The sequence below is a fragment of the Furipterus horrens genome, unplaced genomic scaffold (genome assembly GCF_987537825.1).
Source record: "Furipterus horrens unplaced genomic scaffold, mFurHor1.1.pri manual_scaffold_9, whole genome shotgun sequence".
Taxonomy (NCBI): Eukaryota; Metazoa; Chordata; class Mammalia; order Chiroptera; family Furipteridae; genus Furipterus; species Furipterus horrens.
Window position 1 is genome coordinate 56642004 of NW_028327179.1, and position 23075 is coordinate 56665078.

The 23075-nt window shown below is 38.5% G+C and overlaps 1 protein-coding gene across 1 annotated transcript in view; it reads right to left on the reverse strand.

The window, feature by feature from the left end:
* Positions 1-870: 870 nt before the first annotated feature.
* The window catches only part of AMPH (amphiphysin), a 310914-nt gene continuing 288709 nt past the window's right edge, over positions 871-23075 (reverse strand). Inside the window, exons 18-21 of the mRNA XM_090287371.1 lie at positions 12607-12816; positions 10680-10922; positions 8779-8880; positions 871-2089 (exon numbers count right to left, since the gene is read on the reverse strand). Coding sequence (XP_090143497.1) covers positions 1982-2089; positions 8779-8880; positions 10680-10922; positions 12607-12816 — 663 coding nt within the window. The 3' untranslated portion in view covers positions 871-1981. The remainder of the gene's footprint in view (positions 2090-8778; positions 8881-10679; positions 10923-12606; positions 12817-23075) is intronic.

The following is a 23075-nucleotide window of genomic DNA, read 5'->3' on the forward strand; positions in this document are numbered from 1 at the left end:
TTGTGCAGTCCGACTCGGGAGTGACACGGTATGTGCAGTCCGACTCGGGAGTGACACGGTATCTGTCTCCTTCCGTGTTGAATCGACATCTTGCGATGACGCTGGAGTGTCCTCTCCAGTGAAGCTGAAGCTACAGAGCCTGGGCAGGGTGATATGGAGGGTCTGCTGTTGCCCATGCAGAAGACCCCCCCTCTCTTCGCAGCTGAAGGGTCCAAGGGAAAGACGGAGTCAATACAGCTTGGCTTCAGGTGCGCCGCAGGAGTTGCCGGTGATGACTACAACGTCAAACCGCCTTAGGGACTAGGGACTCCGGCTCCGGATTTTCTGTCAGGGTTTACTCCCTTAGCCTTTCCCCTGAAGAGGTATGCCGCAAGGCAGCGGAGGTTTTTTGGAGTCAGAGTTTTCCTTCTCTGATGTGCCCTGACTGGAAGATCGAACCAGCGACACTTAGCTCGCAGGCCGACGCTCAATCCACTGAGCCAAACCAGCCAGGGACTTTTTTATGTACCTACAAACATAAACATGTAAAAAAAAAGTGACCAACAAAAGGAGACTGGTGTGAGAAGAATTTGATTATGAAGGTTGTCATCATGTTTTCTGTGATGCACAGGGTGGGGGCCACAGCTGCATCTATGCGGGGCCTTCATCCACAGCTGTTATTTGTGCTATAGTGATTGTTGGACAGCCGGGACCTCCGAGTGACCAGCAACCACTGAAATGAAGGGACTGCATGAAGGGAGGGGGACTATGGAACACATCCAAAAGGAACAAGCAGATTTCTGCACAAATAACAACTGCAACATAAACTGTTTCAAGTAGTGCATCTGACTGAGACCAACTTTTCAGAACAAATGACTCATCAGAAGGAAATGAGGTAATTGCTGGAGCTGACCAAAGGTTTATTTGGAATGACAAGCACTGAAAACATTATCGTTACAGATGATCTGTGGATATAGCATATATCACCTACCTTATTTTACGACAATCTGTGAAGATGATTTGCATAAACATAAGGAGCTCTTTTTAAGTATTCTTTTGGGGTGGGTTTATATGCCCCATCATCTAGCCAATCTCTGAAAGGCAGAAGTTAAGAAAGTTCGCTGCTTATCCCGACTAGCCTGCCTCCAGCCACAGTAGCCAGCCATATAGAGCATTAGGCTCTGCTTTCTCCAAAAGGACAGCAGCTCTGACATGCTGTCATCACACCCTGAAAAATGCACATTGCGAACACAGATACTGTTGACTCTTTTGGCAATGGGATGGCTGGTTTTGTTCCGAGGCAAAACTGCAATTGTAATGCCAGAGCAATGCATGTATCAATGACACTTGAGAGGCAAATGGCTACAATGGAAACGAAAGAAAGCAACTATGTATATGTCATTTTCTGCACACACACACAGATCCAGGAATGATGGGAACTAGCTCAAACAACTATGTGTGTGTGTGTGTGTGTGTACACACATATATAAAGAGAGAGATATGTATTGGAAAAGAACTTGACTTATGCAGCAGTTTACATTTAAACACAGTAAACTTGAAATGGGAAGAGAAAGAGCAGGAATGCATGTGCTCACACCTGCACTGGGGAATAAAATATTCTTGCACTACAGGATAATTCACTGTGTCTTCTGCAGGGAAGCCACTCAATACCACACACTTGGTGCAGAGAAATTAAGGTTCTGGTCTGGAGAAAACTACTTTAGAATTGGTGGGAAGGGATCAAGTAGAAGAGTCTTCATAGCTTGGACAAGCACAGACAAACCCTTTCTTAATAACATGGGAGCCAATGAGAACTTTCTCCTTCTTTTACTTTTTTTTCCTGACACTTTTTTGCGCACACACTCCATTGATATATCCTTCCAAGCTTTGTCCAGCATCAGTCTTTACATCATTAGGAGTGTGGTAGCTGAAGTAGATTCTGCAGGCTTTCATGAAGGTTTAAAAAACCCCAAACCAGGCTCTTTCTTCAACACTTTAGGCCCTAAACCAGGCGCCGGGTGAAGTTCTCTGGAAAGAGGCCTTTGTAGGTGGTGAGGTCTCTGTACTGGAGCCAGTCTGATTCCTTCACTCCTACCAGCCATCCTGCATCCTGCAAGACAAGAGAGGGCTTTCAAGGTCCAACTACTGAAAAATCTGCACTGCCAACAACTAACAAAATAATTTGTGCAATTAGTGTTGTGGTTCTGCACCAAGACATTACTGTACATTGTGTGTAAACTGCTGTGCATCAATGGGAAAGTTAATTGAAGGTTAATATTAATATTATAATTTTGTATAAAGTACAGTTAATTGACATGAGCTGTTAAGAAGAAGGAAAGGATGAGAATTACAGCCAGTAAAAAGACAGGAGCAGCACATGACAGGATGTCGTGCACAGGAGCATTTCCTGTCCTGTGGGTCATGCTGAAAAAGGCTTGAGGATCCCTGCGTTAAAATAAAGCGCTGACAAAGCCATAGAAGATCTTGTATTTCATCCTGAACCACTTGTTCATAAGAAACAACACTGTTATTCTTTCCCCCAGCTTACATCATGTAACTCAAATAAACCACCACATACCAGTCTTATCAAATAACAACAGCTAGGTATGTCACCAGATATTTCTTTATTGTTGCTGTTATAATATCTAATTTTTCAAGTGTATATAGTACAATGCAGTTTGTTGTCATGATGTTCTTGTTGGAAACATTCATATGTTATTTATAAATTATTCCTTATAAACATTTGTCTTGTAGAAGGGCCATCATAGAAATACAGACAATTAGTCAAAGGAAGGTTAAAGAACCCATTCATGTGTGGTCACACAGCATTGAAGCTTACATGTAAAAATGAGAAACGGAGGCTGCTGTCTGCCCTTGTCCTATGGAAAATAAGCAGGAACAATAAGAATCATGCAGACCATATGAAGCAAAACTAGTGGGGAATGGCTGTCTTTATGTTATTAACTAATACCCTAAAAGAGATCCATCTTAAAATGAGGGATGGCCAGATTTAATCCAAACCAATTCCTGATAAAGTTCAAGTACACCAGATAAAATGAGGATTCAAAAATTAAAAAAGCTGAACACATTCCTTTGTGATACAATCTGAGACTATAAATTGATGCTGCTGTATAGACAAAAAATATAATCATTTGACAGGCTAATTTTTGAAGGCAGAAAAAAAAACAGTGAGAAAAGAATGACAATAAAATAAATATCCTAGCTGATGACAAAAATTATTGTCTTCACGATTACTATGTTATATATGTGAAGGACAAAGTTATACATAAAGAAAAAGGTCATAACTAAATATTATCTTTATATATTTTTTCAATTAAATTTATTGGATTAACATCGGTTAATAAGATTATATAAGTTTCAATTGTACATTTCTGTGATACAAAGTATTTCTCAACTTCTAGCAAGCCTATAAAAGACCACATTTGACTATTTACAATGACTAAAAAATCTAATGGGGTCAAGTAGAGGCATGCATTTTAAATAGTTTCAATAAAGAAATAAAGTAGAGGACTGGCACAAACCCATAATGAAGATATATTTCAACACATATATCCTTAAATACAGCTTATATAGCAAAGAATATTATTAGCTAATATCAATCTTAAGCTGAGGCAAATAAAGAAAATTAAATTTTGGTAATGGTAAAACAGCTTGTATTTGTATCACACAAATGCTTCTGCACAGAGCAAATATAAGCATTAGACTAACTATATATTTATATATACCTAAAATACATATATGTAGATATATACAACTATTTATATATAGAAACAACTATTTGTTACAAAATACAGAATATGAAATATAAACTTATGGAATGCAGTCATTATATAAAGAGGTTGCACATATATAACAACAATTTGAAAGCACTGAGAGTAAGCAAAAACAGGCAGAAAATGGAGAATATTTATTTATATTTCTGAAGTATATTTTATTGATTATGTTATTACAGTTTTCCCATTTTTTCCCCCTTTGCCCCCCTCTGCCCCATACCTCCCTTCCCTCTAGCAATATCCTTTCCCTTAGCTCATGTTCATGGGTCATGTATATAGGTTCTTTTTCTTTGCCATTTACTTTTATATTCTTAATACCCCCCTGTCTATTTTGTACCTACCAGTTATGCTTCTTGATCCTTGCCCCTTTTCCCCCCATTCTCTCCCTTCCTCCTCCCCAATGATAACCCTCCATATGATCTGAATATCTATGGCTCTGTTTCTGTTCTAGTTGTTGGCTTAGTCAGTTTTTGCTTTTATAGATTAATTTGTTGATAGTTGTGTTTGTTGTCATTTTAATTTCATAGTTTTGATATTCTTCTTTTTCTTAAATGTGTCCCTTTAGGATTTCATACCAGAAGGGCTTGGTGATGATGAACTCCTTTAGCTTTACACTGTCTGGTAAGCACTTTCTCTGCCCTTCCATTCTAAATGATAGCTTTGCTGGATAGAGTAATCTTGGTTGTAGGTCCTTACTTTTCATCACTTTGAATACTTCTTGCCAGTCACTTCTAGCCTGCGAAGTTTCTTTTGAGACATCAGCTGACCATCTTATGAGAACCCTTTGTAGGTAACTCTTCTTTTCTCTTGCTGCTTTTCAGATTCTTTCCTTATCTTTAACCTTTGGCATTTTAATTATGATGTGTTTTGGTGTGGTTCTCTTTGGGTCCACATTGTTTGGGGCTCTCTGTGCTTTCTGTACTTGTATGTCTATTTCCTTCATCAAATTAAGGAAGTTTTTCATCATTATTTTTCCAACTAAGTTTTCAATTGCTTGCTCTCTCTCTCTTCTCCTTCTGGCACAACTATGATTCGGATGTCAGTACATTTAAAGTTGTCCCAGAGGTTTCTAAGCCTCTCCTCATTTTTTTTCAATTCTTGTGTCTTTGTTCTGTACTGGATGACTGTTTATTTCTTCCTTATATTCCAAATTGTTGAATTGAACCCCAGCTTCCTTCCCTTCACCATTGGTTTCATGTGGATTTTTCTGCATATCACTTAACATATCCTTCACTTCTTCCCTTATGCATTTCTCATACTCAGTCATGTCTGTTAGCATTATTATCACCAGTGTTTTGAACTCTACATCTGAGGTTGGCTATCTCCTCATTGCTTATCTCCCTTCTAAGCCTTGATCTGCTCCCTTTTTTGGGCTATACTTCTCTGTCTCCTCAACTTGACAGCCTCCTGTGTTTGCCTCTGTGTATTAGGTAGAGGTGTTGCACCTGTTATAAGGGGCAGAGCCCTAGGTATTTGTCAATATGGGGCAACCCATTTCACCACCTTGTGGTGCTATTATGTGTGGGAGGGGTTAGAGAGGGACTAATGTCACTTTCTCAGCACTGGCCTCTTTTCCAGATACTTCACCTACTTCCCATATGGGACTGGCACCCCTCTAGCTGTTGTCTGTTGATGTTTCCCAGAGTGGGTGTGTGTGTGTATGGCCTAGGACTGTGAGGGCCCTCTAAACAGACTCTGCTGAGAGACTGGCAGTTTCTCCCACTGCCCCAGCCCCCACTGGTTTTTGTAGCCAGAAGCAATGAGGCCTTGTTTTCCTGGTGCTGGAACCATGAGCTGTGCGGTCGAGCCTGGGCTTCCCCAAGTGTCCCTCTCTGCTTTTATGTGTGACTGCTTGGTCTGCCAGCTGGCCGCAGGCACTGCCTTGCAGCCACCTCTGCACCACATCCTCTTCACCCCTCCTACCTGTCTAAATGAGTATTACTTCTTTATATCTTTGTTGGACTTCCATGCAGTTCAATTTTCTGGTAGTTCTGGCTGTTCTTTGTTTTGAGGTAGATGTAATCCTTCTTATGGTTGTGGAAGGAGATGAAGCATGTCTACCTATGCCTCCATCTTGGCTGGAAGCCCAGAAATTGAAGAATATTTAATGCTTGAAAGTAGGATGCTGCCCGGCTGAGATCTGTGCTGGTACAGCCTCCCCTGAGGATGCTCTTCAGTCTGTGCAATGCGGGGCGTTCAGAGCTTAGAGCTGAGGGCTTCCATAACAGTGGTACTTTTATGGGGGACATCTTGAAAAGGAGAAAGCTGTGGAGAAAGTCCCTAAATAGGTAGAGAAGCTTCTTTGAAATCCTGAGCTTCCCAGGAGCCTGGGGAAGCAGGAAGTAGGGAAATGATGAGTATATATTCAAGCCAGTGGAGGGGAGGCAGAGTTTAGAGTCAAATTCCATTAAGGTAGGGGGGTTGATAAACCCATCAGGATTTCTATTGCAATCCCAGATGGAGTATGTCTTAGAGGTAAAGACAATATCCCAGGACTGGGAATTTATCTTAAGAGTAAGGCAATATTGAAACAGACCCACTCTAACAAAGTATAAGACAAACTTCCATGAATTCAAGGTAATTAACCAGTAGTTTGAAATAATCTTCATAGATGGAAAATAGAATCCAGACTTTATATATTACATACTCTGTCCAGTACCAATGAAAAAAAAAATTCTAGAGATAAGGGAAAAAAAAACCAAGAAAATATGACCAAATTATAAAAAACAATCAACAGCAATGTATCCTGGGATGGCCCAGCTTTTAGAATTAGCAATAAGAGATATAAAGCAGTTATTATAAATATGTTTATGTACTGAAATTAAAAGACGGTAATAATGAAAATAGATAACAAATCTCAGAAAGGAAAACTATATAAAAGAACAACATAGAAATTACAGAACTATGTAGATAATATTCTAAGTAAAAAAGTCACAGGATAAGCTTAACAACAATTCAAGGAGCATAAGAAAGGGCCCCTATGTACTTAAAAGACAAGTTAATAAAAATTATTCAACCAGAGTACCAGAGAAATAAATGTTGAACAAAAAGAACAGTTTTAGACATCAAAAAGTCCAACATATATATACACAATTGTAGACAGAACTAAAGAGAAAGAAAAAATTGAGAAATAACAGTCTTTCATGGATACAAGTCTAAGGAGCTCATTGAACTTCAAGCATGAAAACTGTGAAATAAACAAGAACAGAGCACATTACATTTAGAATGATGAAACAAGATACAGACAAGTTCTTAAAATCAGTCAGGGCAAAAGTCACAGTATTAGCTGTCATATAAACAGTATAGATTAGAAAATAATGAAACATTATTTTTTAAGTGTGTAAGAAAAAAGTTAACTCAATTTTTTTCTCTAGGGAAAAAATATTTAAAAACAAACATCAATAAAATTTTCAGATAAACAAAGGTTGAGCTGAGAATAATTACTGCCAGCATATCAGCACTACAGGAATTGGCAAGGGCCTTTTGTAAAAAAAAAAAAAAAAGCTCACCCGAGGACATATTTTTTCACTACTCTTAGAGAGAGAGAAAGAGAGAGAGGAAGGGAACAAGGGAGAGAGGAAGGGAGAGGGAGAAAGAGAGAGAGAGAGAAATTGAGAGAGAAACATCGATGTGAGAGAGAAACATTGATGGGTTGCCTTCTTGTGCACACCCCAACTGGTGCTTCAACTGAGACCTGCGTATCTGTCCTGGCTGGGAATTGAACTGTGACCCTTGGGTCTACAGGACAATTCTCTAATCAGCTGAGTCACAGCAGCAAGGGCAAGGCCTTTTTCCCTCTTAATTTCTTTAAAAGATAGCTTATGATTAATGCAAAATAGAAGTAAATTTATATTTTATAATGTTTTATAAATTTATATTTCATATATATTTTATAAGTTTAGAATGGGGTTTTTGAGGTAACCAGACACTTCTGCCTGTAATTGGTAATTTATGCTTTCTTTTTTTTTTTTGGTCTGAGGAGTATTTCTATAGTTTTAACAATTTTATTAATCTCTTCAAAGAACATTTGGCTTTATAAATATTTTCTACTGTCTCTTCATTGTATCCATTTTTATGAACTCATTTTTGTTATTTCTTTTTCTCTATGTACTTTGTATTTATTTTATCTCTTTTTATTTTCTTAGGCTGAAAACTTAGAAATTAATGATCACTATTAAATATTTTTTAACTTTAATTTTTTGATCTATGGTTTATATAACAATGTATATTTTAGTTTTTTAAGGCTCTTATAGATATTACTACTATTAATTTGTAATTTAATTTTATTGTGGTATACTTTTTTTTGCTTGGCCCAGCACCTGATCATTCTTGGTAAGTGTATTATCAAGACAAAGAAACAAACATGGGACATGGAAGCCATAACCTCAAACATAGTGACTTTATTATATGAGGGAAGGTTCATATATTTCTTTGAGAATATTACAGAAGTTATAGTTCTCTCCAGAAAAACACACTAATAAACACGTTTACATATTTTGCATGACATTTCAGGGGTTCACAAATCTTGTGAAGAAGAACAAAATGGAGTTCTCAGCACCTTAGCATTAGACCACTATGTTGGAGGTGATTTTTATTAACCTGGAGGTTATTTTTTTAAAAGTATCTTTTAGAAAGGATCTTTGCACTGTGCAATGCAAAGATTGTTACATGTATAGTTTAGATGAGTGTTGACAAATGCAAACACATGTGTAATTCACGTTCCTATCAAGATATAAAACATTTCTATCCCTCAGATGTCCCCTCAAGACTGTTCCTTACCAGTCTCCACACCCTCATAGGCTACTACTTGTGAAGGGGGAATTTCAGTGCACATGGACAGTGTCTGCAGTTCCTGAGGACTAATGTTTCACAGACAACATCCCTAGAAAACAGATGCTTTGCAGCATCTCAGAAAATGAAAATGTCTTCAGGAAGTCACTGTGCCCAACTGATCCTCAGGGAAAACCAAATATAGTCTGTAGCACTTTCCAATCTCATCCTTTACCTGGTCAGCTTCCGAATCAGAGGGGACTACCAAGATGACGTCACCCCTTTGTAAGGTAAGTTCATCAGAATTTGCTGCCTGGAAGTCATGCAGTGCTTCCACCTACAAGATTGTAAAAGAACTGATTAATGTTAGAAAGAAAAATAGAGGTCATATCAAAGTCTCCCAATCAGTTGATCCACAGGCACTCTTACAAGCATCTCCAAGTTGGATAAAAATAAAGACATGCATCACACCCCAAAGGAGAAGTCCTCTGAAGGCAGGAAGGAAATCCTCTTCTCTGTTTACTTAAAACATCCAATTTTCCCAGACTGATATTGAGACGATTTGGATGTATATTTAGTCTTGCAACACCTTCTGCTAGAGCTGAAATGTCATGCGTTAATTAGCTTAATTCGTCTTATTTTTGTTAGAGATTTGCATTTTATTATCACTGATGCTTTATTAGTGTTTATTTTAAAACCTGAATTAAAAATACTTAGCTGAATGTTCCTCTAACCACAGCTTCTGTTGTATTGGGAAAACCATCACTTGCATGTTTTAATAAAATCACTATTTAATCAGACCTATGTTCAATCTTGTTGTAAATAAACTTCCTTCTTTCCCTATCCTACCTTTTAAACATGACAATCTGTTTCTATTTACCTTTTTTGAAAGATTTCTTTAAAATTTGATCATATAAAAATTTAAAAAGTAGAAAAAATACTAAAATGAACCCCCATTATGTAGCTTGTATAACTATCCATAGTCACACTCAGGTTTATTTCTTTCATGAACCTCCCCTCAACCCCACTCAGGAGATTATATAATCAGCTTTTAAAATGTGTTTTCTGCATGTAGAATCATAAACTGTCAGAGCTGGAAATTATTATTTGTCCCCAAATTAATTTTTCTGATGAAAAACCTGAAGCCCAGAGAGAGGGGTTGAGTGGTGTTCCTAGCTCACACTGCAGTCAGTAGGGAAGCCTGGGATGGCCCAGCAAGGCCTGGCTTCCAGTGGCACACATGCCCCCACTAGCCACAGGCTTAGTGTTCTCTTCACATAATTCCTTCATAACTTCATCATACCCAACCACCCCCATTCATGGTAGCAGGGTAGCAGTAATTGTCTAATGAGCAGAGAGCAGAAAAAGATTATGACTATTTAATCCCACCTCCACAAACACAAAAAAATTTATTTTTTTTAAAGCTAAATTTTGAAATGTAAAATCAAATTGTGGAACTTAAAATTCCCAAAAATATTTTATTAAGGAGGATTAGCTGCCTTTAACACTTGGTTTTAGTCTGTGTTTCTATGTATTTACTGGTTTGTTTGTTTTTTTTGTAAGTAGCTTTCAGTTTATGAAGGCTCTATGTAACCACTTGATGGCCTCTCTGAGCAAAACCTTCTGCCCATAAATTTAGGCCTCTTTTTCTCTTCCTTTTCATAGAAGCCCATTAACATTTGTATTCAATTACTTTTAAAATATGTTTTGGCTCCCTACTCTGTGTCATGCACTGTAACAAGGTGCCTGAGTTGAATGGATGATTCCTCTTCCCTGCCCTCCGGAGGTATATAATCCAACTAGGAGCAGTTGCGCCCAGAGTAGAGGTAACCAAAAAGCTCTGTGGGGAGCATAGGAGGGCACTCGGGAGGAAGGCATTAATACTTTCACTTCCAAGGGGCATATCAATTATCTATTTTTTAAATGGAAAAATGTCACTGTAGTTCTCCTTTGTCCGCAGCACAGAAATCCTGCTACGTTGCAATGTAATGTTGGGATGGAGGGGAAAGCAGCACAGATAAAGAGTAGGTATTGCTAAAAGTAAAAGTAAAAATCAGAAAACCAAAGGTATGAGTAAAAGGGCCTCCAAGAAAAAGGAGAAAAGGCCAACATTTTAAAAATTAAAAATGGAAAGACCTTGTAGAGACATCCAGGAGGCATGTCCTGAGAGGCCTGGCTTGCAGACGGAGCAGGGGGTACTGGCTGGAATTCCTCAGCAGCCTTCTGCTCAGAGGACAGCTCTTGTGTCTCCCTGGTGGGGCTTGGAAGAGCTGAGTCTTCAGTCACCTCCTTGGACTCTGCACCTATAATTATTTCATGTTCTCCTTCCCCTTCATTGTTGGAAGCAGGCTCTATGACAACTGAAGGGATGACTTTCTCCTGGGGGAAGAAAAATGTGGAGGTCCTTTGGAGACGAGATATCCGCATTCTCCCTGTCAAACCCTCATGGCAACACTTCCTCCACCTCCCTCATTCAGCTAAATGCCTCCTGTACCCCAAACCAGATTTAGGCTTCCTGTCCCTTGGGCCTTCCGCATGCAGGACCTTTCTCCTTTCTATCTCTCATGACTCAGACACCCTTAGTGGGATTTATTTCTGGATCCTTGAACAGTCATCCAGTTTGGTAAGAGGGTGATTTCTATGTCACCTCAGAAGAGGGGCAGGAGACTGCAAGGATGGAGGATGAGTCACAGCAGGCTTCAGGAGACAGTCCTGCAAGGAAATGTGGTAGGCTTCCAAGGATGGTCTCATTGTGCAATGGTCAATCTTGTCCCACTGAATGCTAATGCTCACTAGAAGCTGACATTTAATCTGCTATTGCTTTACTCCCACAGTTTCATGGGACTCCCAAAGATGAGGCCCACGTTTGGAGGTAATCTACCTGTCGCTTGCTTGTTGATTACCATTAGAGCCACACCACAGTTACAGTTGAAGGGATGACAATTCCCATCAACCACCCCAAGTACTCTGTTGTCTGAGAAAGCAGAACCAAGGGATCATGTCCTCCCTTTTATGTTTTGATAAAGATGAGCAAAGAGAGAAATTTAACTCCCATAATGAAAATCTGGAGATATTTCTTGCTTTTCAGATTAACTGCTATATTCCCTCAGATATCAGTGGACCTAAGCACTTTAATACTTCAATTTGGAGTAAATAATACACTCTTTCAACAAGTATAACAAAATTTTTCTTGGCATGGTGATAAGAAACAATCACACACACACACAAAGAATACAATTTTGAGATATTTCTTCAAACACCAATAACAACCTGCTGATTTTCTAGTGGGATAAAAAGGATAATTCAGTTTCAAATTATGAGTAACTCTGGAGAGATTTCTGGAAATTATCATGAGTAAAATAATGAGAAAAATGAAAGCATAATATTAAGCCCACTCTTCATTGTCACCTCCTACAATAAAGAGGAACCAAACATGGGGTTTAGAGCTGTTCTTGCTGGGTGCCGGGGTTTAAGGCTCCCAGAGTCAAGGCATAGCTGGCAGTGTTGCCTTTGAATGCTTCTTTGAAGAAAGGAAGAGCTGGGGCAAAGTCCAACTTCAATATGTAGTTAATGACCCATTTCCTTTCAAAAGTACAGCATAAGGACAGGCTTTAGGTAAAAGGAGCTTAATGTGGGGTGAAGTTGGATTAACCAAGCTAAGCACTTTATGGCTATTTCCTCACATAATCCATACAACCTTATTATTCTATCATAGTCCCTTTGTCTTCCCTCTGTTCTCATGTTTTTTGTCACCTGTGCTTCTTTCCTTTTCTCCATCATTTATTGCATAGTCTCCTTTCCTCTTTCTGTGCTTAATTTAAGCCCAGTCCCCCACAGCACTGGGGGTTTGTGTGGAACCCCAGAATACTGACATTGAGAACATGCTGTGCTCTGTGACCACTTTTTCTGATCATTTAATTTTATTTGTTTTTTTTTGGAGAAGCAGTATGGCACAAAATGGCTACAAACATATTCCGCATGCTAAAGTGCTATCGCCATTAACCAGGAGAGCACTCCAGCTGGCGCCATCTCCCCAGAACCTCCATTTCACTAGGACACGTACCTGAGGTGCTGCAGCTTCTGTTTCATCTGGTTGAGATCTGTCACTGCCTGCAACCTCTGTGGCTTCAGGATCAATCTTGGCCTCTTCTAAGCTTACTCCTTCCCCAGAAGAAAGAGCTGCCTTCTCTGTCTCTGCTTCCTCTGCTGGGGCTCCCTCCACTGCTGACACTGATGTTCCAATAGCCCCATCAGCTTCAGTTCCAGGTAGGATCTGCAAACCAGAACCAAAATGGCTGTGTCTGTGTCTCCAGGGACTCAGCAGGAGTCAGACTCAGCCCTCTCCCTTTTCTCCCCTCTGCTAAGGCTCATGAGATTTACTACAGCAGTCTGCCATGTCTTGATCAAAACTCTAACTCCTCCTTTTCCTGGGCACCCACAATGCTACCTTCCTCAGCTTTCCTTGCAGTTAGGTGTGGCAAATGGAATTTGAATGGAAGTGACACGTGCCATTCCTGAGATGTGGCTTTCAAGGTGTGGGTGGTCCCCTCCCCAGCAAATTCTATCTTTGTTGCCCGAAAGCAGATGATACAAGGTCCTAGGGGACACCTGAGCCACAAAGTGGGTGGGACCTGGCCCCAATGCCAGGGTTATGGGGGCAAAGTTACATAAGAAAAGCCTCACTATGCAAAGTCAGGATTTAGAGAAACTGCATTTCAGTATAAACTTTAAAATCTTTACGGGGAAGGTCCCCAAAACTAAATCAAATTCAGGGAAAAAATTTAGGTCAATTTTTCATAAGACTTCTTGAGCATAATGGAAAAATCATTTTTATTATCAAATATTCATTATAATCAAAAGACAAATCAGATTTTGGGTACTATACTGGGAGTAGTAAAATGGAAAAAAAACAGAAAATTTTGTTTCTAAGGTTGAACCTGTCAAAAGAAGAACTTTAAATAGTATTTAAACTTGCAATAATGAAATAAACAAAGTATAGTCAAAAGTTTAATTTTGAACAAATTTGTTATGGAGTCCAAGTCTTTAGCAAGACTCAGCTTGACCGACCTGATTTCAGAAGTTCAAAATCAGAAAGACTTATTTGCAAAAATTGATCTTGCTATATGATGTGATTAGCATTAGACATTCCTTTCCTTTATCAAATAAATTCTACCCAGTTTGTCTTATTATGTCCAGAAAGCCCTAATGTTGCAGATAACACTTGTCAAACCCAGAATACTGAGAAGGGAGACAGAGAGTGCCTGCAGAATGTGCATCAGAAATGGGAGATGGAAAACACAAACCACACACTTACAGTTCACGGCAAGGCATTTAAAAAAACCATCCTTCTAACTCAAATTTACAGGTAATAGAGTAAATAAAAATAACCTGTTAAAGCAAACATTTTTCTAAAATGTAATATTTTACTGTGGGAATGAAAAATTATGTTAACAGCTATACTACTTGTTATCTGGCCAAGATCTACTCATATTCTTATAAATTTACTTCCTTTTTTTATGAGAATCTCTTATTAGGATTTGACTCTTCAGAGTGTGTAATAATTCAGAATGTAGTCACTATCCATGATGTAGTTATCTATTGCTATTTTCTACTCTGTCATTAAAGTACATAGGTTAAGAATTATAGCATATTTATTCAAAGTGAATTATAAATGTTGATAATTATTGTAGTGGGGTAACAGGTACATGAAAATTTATATTTTGGTAAATGACTGAAAAATTTCATAATAAAAGTTTATGTTAAATTTTAAGGGAATTGCACCTTTTGTTTTAAACATTGGCCTTTTTACAGCTGTTATTGTTCCTATTGTCAAGAGAGTAATAATAATATAAATAAGGAGGTTATTTTAATTCCAAGAGGAATATTGAACAATTCCTTATAGGTTTATTGTTGGGAAAATCAGCAAGCTTTCTTTAGGGCCCAAAGGACATAGTAAAATGTCTTCTACATCAGAAACTATACATAAAGACAGTGCACATACAATGGTTTTATGGGCTTCAGTGCAGAAAGCAGGTTGTGTTGTCACAATTAAAAGTTATTTATGATTCCTATATGTCTGGAAAATCACACTATGGAGTCACCATCCATTGGTTTCAATAGGGTCATACCAGACAGACTCTAGATACATGCATAGTGTGAGCAAACAGTGAATACCACCATGTGCATACACACATGCATATTGCTGCAGATCAAAAAACACCCTCCATGTTATTTGATAGGCTGTATGTTCTTAATACTAGTAATTGGATCTCATTCTCAACTGAATTGATAATAGTTCTAGAAGAGAATATATTTCTATGAAGCATTGGCAGTATTCCCAAAGGTAAATTTTTAACTCTCTCCATACAAACAGAATGTTAATAACGAGGTCCTGGTTCATCCCTAGAGCTCAGTATACCTATCGACTAGATTGTATCACATTTTACTATTGCAAGACATACATGTCATCATCTTTACTTTGTTAAATGGTATAAACAGGTATCATTGGCTGGATCTGAGTTAGTCCTGACAGTGCGGCTGCTGTATGCTGGCCACCAGAAGGTGGAGCCCAAGTGAGCCATCTGTGTCCGTTTTGAGTTTCCTAGACCTGGCAGGAGCAAATTGCAGGTCAGCAACACACACACACACACACACACACACACACACACACACACACACACACACACACACACACACACACACACACACACGGTATAAATATTGATATTAACATTGTTGGTATAATCAGGGTGCCAAAAAAAAAAAAACCTGTCACTTTCCCTATGGAGAAGGGAAGAAATTAAGTCCTCCATTCTTCTCTGAGACCATTAGTAATGAATTCCTATTTCTGTAGCCAAAATTAACACTTTGATTTTACAAAGCTTAGGAACATCGCAGAAAGAGAGAAGAATTGTCCACTGCTTAGATTCCCTCACATCCTTCTGCCTCTGGCAGTGCTCTGATACCAGGGCTGCCCAAATTCTCCCTTTATGTCTGGAATCTGTTGCACATCTTCTGTGCTTACCAAAGTATTTCCACTGCATGTTTACTGACTGCAATAATAAGACAACATAAAAATACAATGGAAAACAGGAATCCATTTGCTTAGATTCAGTGTTAATTCTAATTAAAATCCAGGAAAGATTGAAAAGTTTTCAGGGATTGGGTTACTCTTCTTTTATTATTTTTACGCATTCCAAGTTGCTAGCTATTTGTAGATTTAAAAAATAAAAACATTTTCTAGACTTTGCTTGCTACCATAGATGTTCCACTTGCTGGGAAAAACACAACGATTAATGAATACTATTTTTTAAAGTATTTTCAGGGAGACCAGGTGACTGAAACTACTGAAAGTATTTCAAGACTCTGATATTCAATGTTATTAAAGTTTTCTCTTCATTCCAAATGTTAAGGGTTATACCATTGTCTTCTGCCAAAACTATACTATCTGTTTTACCATACTACTTATTTATAAAGGTTATTTTAAATGAAAGTATGTCTTTTTCTGATTAAACAATAATGGATATCATTGGATTGAAAATGAAAGAGATAACTAATGGTAAAATTTTAAGGTATTTATTTTTATTTAGTTCTATGCATATAGGGGCTTTATTTATTTTACAACACATAGATGTTTGTTAGGAAAATTCTATCAATGGCTATATAATACTTTATTTCTGTTCTATTTAACAACTTATTTAATAGTTCTCCTATAATTAAACTAGTCAGTTTCTAGATCTTAAAAATGTTATAAGCACAGTGAGAAAAATCCTGGTCTGTAACCATATTTACAACAATATAAGCTATATATTTAAATAATTTATATACAAAGCACTGCTCCCTTTATTTTTTTATGATGTCCTCCTTAAGGATAATTTTATGGGGGGTTGCGCAAAATTTTATTATGGAAAAAAGTCAACACAGATAAAAATTTAAAAGATCATACAGTGCACATCCAAGTACCCAGGACCTAGGATCTCAAATTGACATGCTGCTATGTTTGCTTTTATCAAGACTTCCCATCTGTCCACACTGACTTTGATTAATCTTCCATTCAATCACAATATATCTTTTAAAAAGTGGTCCTCAGGAATTCTATGGGATATTTTATACTTTATAAAGTTGGTAAAGCATTTCTGTTGCTTTCACACTGATTGGCTACTGCCTTGGGGTAAAATTGCTACAATGTGCTTCATTTTGCATTTAAAATCCATGTCCTTCTAACAGTTTCTGACCTTTAGTACTGGGAAGGATAAGCCTGAGGTCTGCTTAATTATTGTTCTTTTGCAGTGCATTTTCCCCATAGCTTTTATGCAAGATTCAAATTAAAAATTTTTATAGAATACATTTAGATGCTAGTCTCTTACTAATTTTGCACTTTGTCACTGATTTCTTAGGATCTGCATGCAGGAATTCCTACAACTAGGGGACTTCAGTTGGAGCACGTTTTCTTCTGTTATACTGGCTGCTATTGCTTCTACTGCACTCTCCACAGTTTCTTCTTAGGAACAGTAATTATCCAGAAGTTGTGTCTTCATTCTAAGCCTCCACATCTATCACCTCTGCTTTTGCTCTTCCTCTTTATGTTGGGAGAACTCCTTCAGTTTGTCCTCATGTCACAAAATCAATTCTCTGCACTGTTCCTCTGGGTCTTTACCACTCCTGTGCAAATTTTAATTCTAATATTACATTTTATCCTCTTAAAATCTTTTAAACATCATTGAGATTCCTTTTCATCTACCTCATAAGCAACTCTCTTTTTGTTTCAATGGGGCAGCCTTATCTCATCTTTCATTTCTAGTTTCAAATAATCATGGTCCTCTTGAATTTTCCTGATAACAAAAGGAAACTTTCAAATTTTTCCATTGTACTTTTGGTAATTTCTTTTGTCCTCTAAAGAAAATTTTAACTCTATATCTATTACACTGGGGAACACTATTTTCGTTGAGTTAGAGCTGTCACTTGTTTTTGACTAACTTTTGGCATCTCAATCCAAAAACAATCCCAATTTTTCTCTATCACGTCAACTTTTTAAGGCACAGGATACTTTCCCTTTGTCCCCAAAATCATACAAAATGTACATACAAAGGAAAATAAAGAAAAAATTACCTGAATATAGTTTATTTAGAGTTATTTTATTCATATAAAGGCTACATATTGTTACTCTAAGTCAAATTGTGTACAAGTAGTAAAGTTCTGCTACCAAACCTACATATTAAGGTATTGTATCTTTTCAAATGACAGGCTAGGAAATGCCAAAAGGAGATACTTGAAACAGTGTCCTTCAGTTGGCAAAGGTTTCACAAATTGCTTCATGAGACCCAGTTTTATGTGCAGAGATGGGAATATAATGTTCTTTCTGTCAACAAGTGACTCATATAGAATGTTTGGATCACCAGGTTTGAGGTCAGATCTCTGAGGCCAATTCAACTCCACCCAGTGCTTCTCATGAGCTCTGCTGTCCCACATACATAGAAAACAGGGATACTTGGTGTATTACGTTGCTGGCCAGGAAGGAAGCAGACCATTTTAAGGTCAACACAGATGATCCAATTGTGCTTGTGATATTGCAACAGATCAATGACTCTCTTTGTGTCTTCATATTCTTCACAAAAATAAACTGAATGGCTAATTGGGACTGCACCTAATAAATTGCCATTGTGGAGGAGGACACACTTCAAGCTGTGCTTTGAGCTATTGATGAACAGTCGCCATTCAGGTGCATTCTAGATTTGAATTCCCAATTCCTCCATTAAACCATGTATGTTATGGCAATACACAAAGCCACCATCACTTTGAAAGTACTGCAGATGTGCACTTTCTTTTGATTGAAAGTAGGATGCCTTCGCTCCTTTTTCAAGCAAGTTTTTCTCATGCAGTCTTGATGGTAGGAGATCTGAAGCCTTTTGGTTAGTCCCAAATCTCGTGCCAAATCATTCAATTCATGCTCATCAAATCCCTTATGAACTGAGTCATCTTCAATTTCAAAATCTTCATTGTTGCTGTCACTTAGTTCTTCACCATACTCCTGTTTTTCAAAAGAGGGCAGTTTAATGAAAACTGGCACTGGAATTTCAGCTGAATGAGGCACTGGGCATATATTTGATGGTAGACTAGGATACTCTCTTTTAGATTTATTTTTCTTGTTATATCCTGACGTTTTCACTATACAAAAGTAACGGTCACTTGAATGATCTCTGGGCTCTTGCCAAACCATAGGTACACCAAATGGCAATTTATCACATGTTCCCTTCATCCACATCCATAAACCCTCAACACAGTGCTTGCACACCTTGTGAGAGTCCAAGACTTATCTTAATCACCAAGTTTTACTTCAAAATATGTAAAGTAGGCTTGCCTGACAAATGCGCTGATGTTTGTCCTTTGACTGGGAATGGTGAAACTGCCACACATATAACAAAACAAATCAGGGTTGTTTAGGTACTTACGATGAGAAATAGCAGAGGCAGACATAATCTGAAGGAAAGGAAATAAGTTATATATGTAAATAAAAAAATAAATTCTGCTAACACCTTGTATACAGACAAGAACTTGGACTACACTTCAGAATATGAATCACTATACAGAGCAGCACACAAGTTCTCACCACACTGTCTCAAGTTGAACTGAATAACCTAGACAAGTATGAACCTGTCACTGGTCTCCAAGGTCATCCCCCACCCCTCCCCACTCAAGGGAGGTTTGCTCTCAGCCAATAGGAGAGCACTAGTGCTTCCCTTGATCCAGGCTCGATCTAGGCTCGATCCAACCTAGAGTGGTCGCATTAAGATAAGCTTACAGAAAAAACTTGATGTGATAGAAGAAAATTAACTGCAGTTTTGATATCAGCATGTCTATTCAAGTCTAAACCAGCTGAAAAATCGAACTCAACAGGACTTATTTTAAAAATTGTTCCCTTGTGTTATGGAATGCTCTCCTTCTGTTGTATTACTTTGATATACGACCTAATTTTTAAAAATGTGTGTGAAATCTCTCTATGCCTGATGTTTCCAGTAGACATGGAAACATTTTCTTTGTTCCTTTTTATTCTCCATATTGGACTTGTAGGTATTCTCTTCAGAATAGGAGGTGGAGAGGGTTCATCAAGTATCTACACAAAACCATTTGCCTCAAATCCCCTAAAGGATTTACTGGTGTGAGAGCAGCAGCAGGCTTGAGGTGACCTGGGTGCTTCAGAAAGATGCTTTCCACACTGATGGGGAAAGTGGGGCACTAGATGCCAATTGTCTTCTATCAAGGGTAAGGATTGGTAAAAATCTCACATACTTCTTGATACCAGGCTTAGTTATTATACTTTAAGATCCTTTTCATGCCTTGGTTTGTGGAAAATTCTCCTGGGCTTGTCTAATATTTCTAGAATATAGTACTATTGAAGCTTTGACTTTCTTTGTATGCTTAAGTGAAAAGAGCATTAAAATAAAAAAAAAAACTGGTATTAGTAAATCTGATATAATTTTTTGTGATTCATTCTTTAATTTATCAGTTTTCTCATACAATATTCAGTTATGTGCTACTGGGATGCACTTAATTTTCATTAAGATTCTCCTGGAGTAAATGACACAAATCATAAATAAGAAATGTAAAAAATATATATTTTCAAATTATAGCTATAATTGTCCTTCCATGGTTAAAGGACATAGAGTCAGAGAGGATCCATCTTCATGACATTTGCTCTTAGCAGAGACACTTCACTGAAAGATTGCTGAATTCTAAGGCTTACCAGTCTATACCAAACATGAAGTGTGATAATTCCAACCCAGACAGGCTTCTGCTTGACAGTTTCAATACATGCACATTCTATAGCTTGTGAGGGAAACTAACTTTTACTGTGAATCTACAATTTTCCAGGCACTATCCCAAGTGTTCAACACTCATGGCACATTCTTCTCCCAGCAACCCTGTTAGATATTATTCCCATTTCCAAGACAAATCAAGTAATACTTAGAGCTGAGGAAACTCATGCAATCAGTAAACCAGAATTGGAACTAATTAATTTCTGTGATTTTTCTTACCAACCTGCATTCAAAGAGATGATGCACCTTTCCTTTCAAATCAGAGAGTTCCACAGTGATCCTGAGACCTGGAGCACCACACACCACTGTTTCCTACTGACAACACCCAACAAGGGAAGTTGGACAAAGAACGCAAGTGTGATCCTATAAACAGCCAGTGTATTAATTGGAATGCTGCTCTTTAAAGTGAGATTTGTAGATTATAAATAAAATCTGTGTTTACTCATACATATGCAGTATAATTGGGCATATAAGCAAACACATTACATAATCCCTCTTAATTAATAGCAAATTATATGAAAAAAAGATATAGAGAGGAGACTGGTAAGACAGAATTTCACTACCATTATTTTTGTTACTAGTCCCATAGATTTCTTTTCTTTTTTTTAAGTATATTTTTTAATTATGTCATTACAGTAGTTCCAATTTTTTCCCCTTTGTTCCCCTTTGCCCAGTACCCACCTTCCCTCCAGAAACACCACCTTCCTTAGTTCATGTTCATGGGTCATGCATATAAGTTCTTTGGCTTCACCCTTTCCTATATTATTCTTAACTTCCCCCTGTCAATTTTGTACCAACCAATTATGCTTCTTAATCCCTGCACTATATCCCCATTTCTCCACCTCCTCTATCCCAGCTGATAACCCTCCAAATGATCCCCATACCTATGACTCTGTTCCAATTCTGGTTTGCTTAGTTGGATTTTGTTTTTATTTTTTATATTCAGTTGTTGATAATTGTGAGTTTGTCATCATTTTAGTGTTCATAGTTTTGATCTTCTTTTTCTTAAATAAGTCTCTTTGACATTTCATATAATAATGGCTTGGTGATGATGAACTCCTTTAGCTTCACCTTGTCTGGGAAGCACTACATCTGCCTTTCCATTCAAAATGATAGCTTTGCTGGATACAGCAATCCTGGTTGTAGGTTACTTTTCATCACCTTGAATACTTCTTGCCAGTCCCTTCCTGCTTGCATAGTGTCCTCTGAGAAATCAGCTGATAGTCCTATAAGCACCCCCCTGTAGGCAACTCTCCACCTCTTTCTTGCTGCCCCCAGGACTCTGTCTTTATCTTTCACCTTTGGCATCTCAATCATGATGCTTTCTGCTGTGGTCCCATCTAGGTCCAGCTCACCCAGGACCCTCTGTGCTTCCTGGACCCGTATGTCCATCTCCTTCACAGAATATGGGAATTTTTCCTCATTTTTTTCAATTCTTGCTTCCTCATTCTGCACTAGTTGACTCTTTCTTCCTTATGTTTCAAATCATTTATTTAAACCCCGGTTTCCTTCCCTTCACAATTGGTTTTGTGCGGAATTTCCTTCATTTCACTTAGCATAGCCTTCACTTCTTCTCTTATGCATTTGCCGTACTCAAGCATATCTGTCAAGCCCGTGAGCATCTTTATCACCAGTGTTTTGAGTTCTGCATCTGTTAGGTTGTCTATCTCCTTGTCTGTTAGGTAGGCTATCTCCTCGTCACTTAGTTCTCCCACTGAAACCTTGATCCGTCCCCACTTCTGGGCCACACTTCTCTGTCTCCTCATTCTGACAGACTCCTGTGTTTGTTTGCCTCCACATCCCAGGTAGAGCTGTTGCTCCTGTTATGTTGTAAGGGGCAGAGCCTTAGAGATTCGTCAGTACAGGGCGACCTGTTTCACCATGTTGTGGCGCTGTATGTGGGGGAGGGGTCCGAGAGGGAACAATGCCGCCTGCCCAGCACTCACCCCCTTTCCAGGCACTTCTCCTGCTTCTGCACTGGACTGGTGCCCCTTTAGCTGCTGGGGCCATTGTTCCCAGAGTGGGTGGGTTTGTGGACGTTCTAGGACCATGGGGGCCCTTTAAACAAGCGGACTCTGCTGAGACTGACAGTTTCTGCCTCCACCCCAACCCCCACTGGTCTGCCCAGTCAGAAGCAATGAGGCTTGATTTTCCCCGGTGCTTGCACCATAATCTGCGAGGTCCAGTGTGGAGCTGGAACGCTCTTCAGGTGTCCCTCCTGACTTTTTAAAACATATGACTGCGCTCTCTGACAGCCTATGGCTGTCGCCACTGCTGCCACCACCACACCATGTCCTTTTCGCAATGGCTCCGCCCCTCCTACCTGTCTGGATGAGTATTTCTTCTTTATATCTTTGTTTGCTGGACTTCCATGCAGTTTGATTTTCTGGAACTTCTGGTTCTTTCTAGTATTGAAGTAGTTGTATTCCTTCTTATTTGTGGAGGGAGATGCAGCATGTCTGTTTATGCCTCCATCTTGGCCGGAAGAGATTTCTTTGTTTAGAAAGACATGTACAGAGTGGGAAAGTGGAAAAAAAGATCATCTGATCTTCTCCTGGCTTTATCCACTGCACTACACAGTTAAACAGAGAACACTTAGAAATTCAGCACTTGGACACACACAGCTATGTTTTCAAGTTACAGATTAATATGATCCCAAAGTGGGAAGGACCAGGGGCTCACCTTACCCAATGCTGGCATTTTACAAGTGTGGAAATAT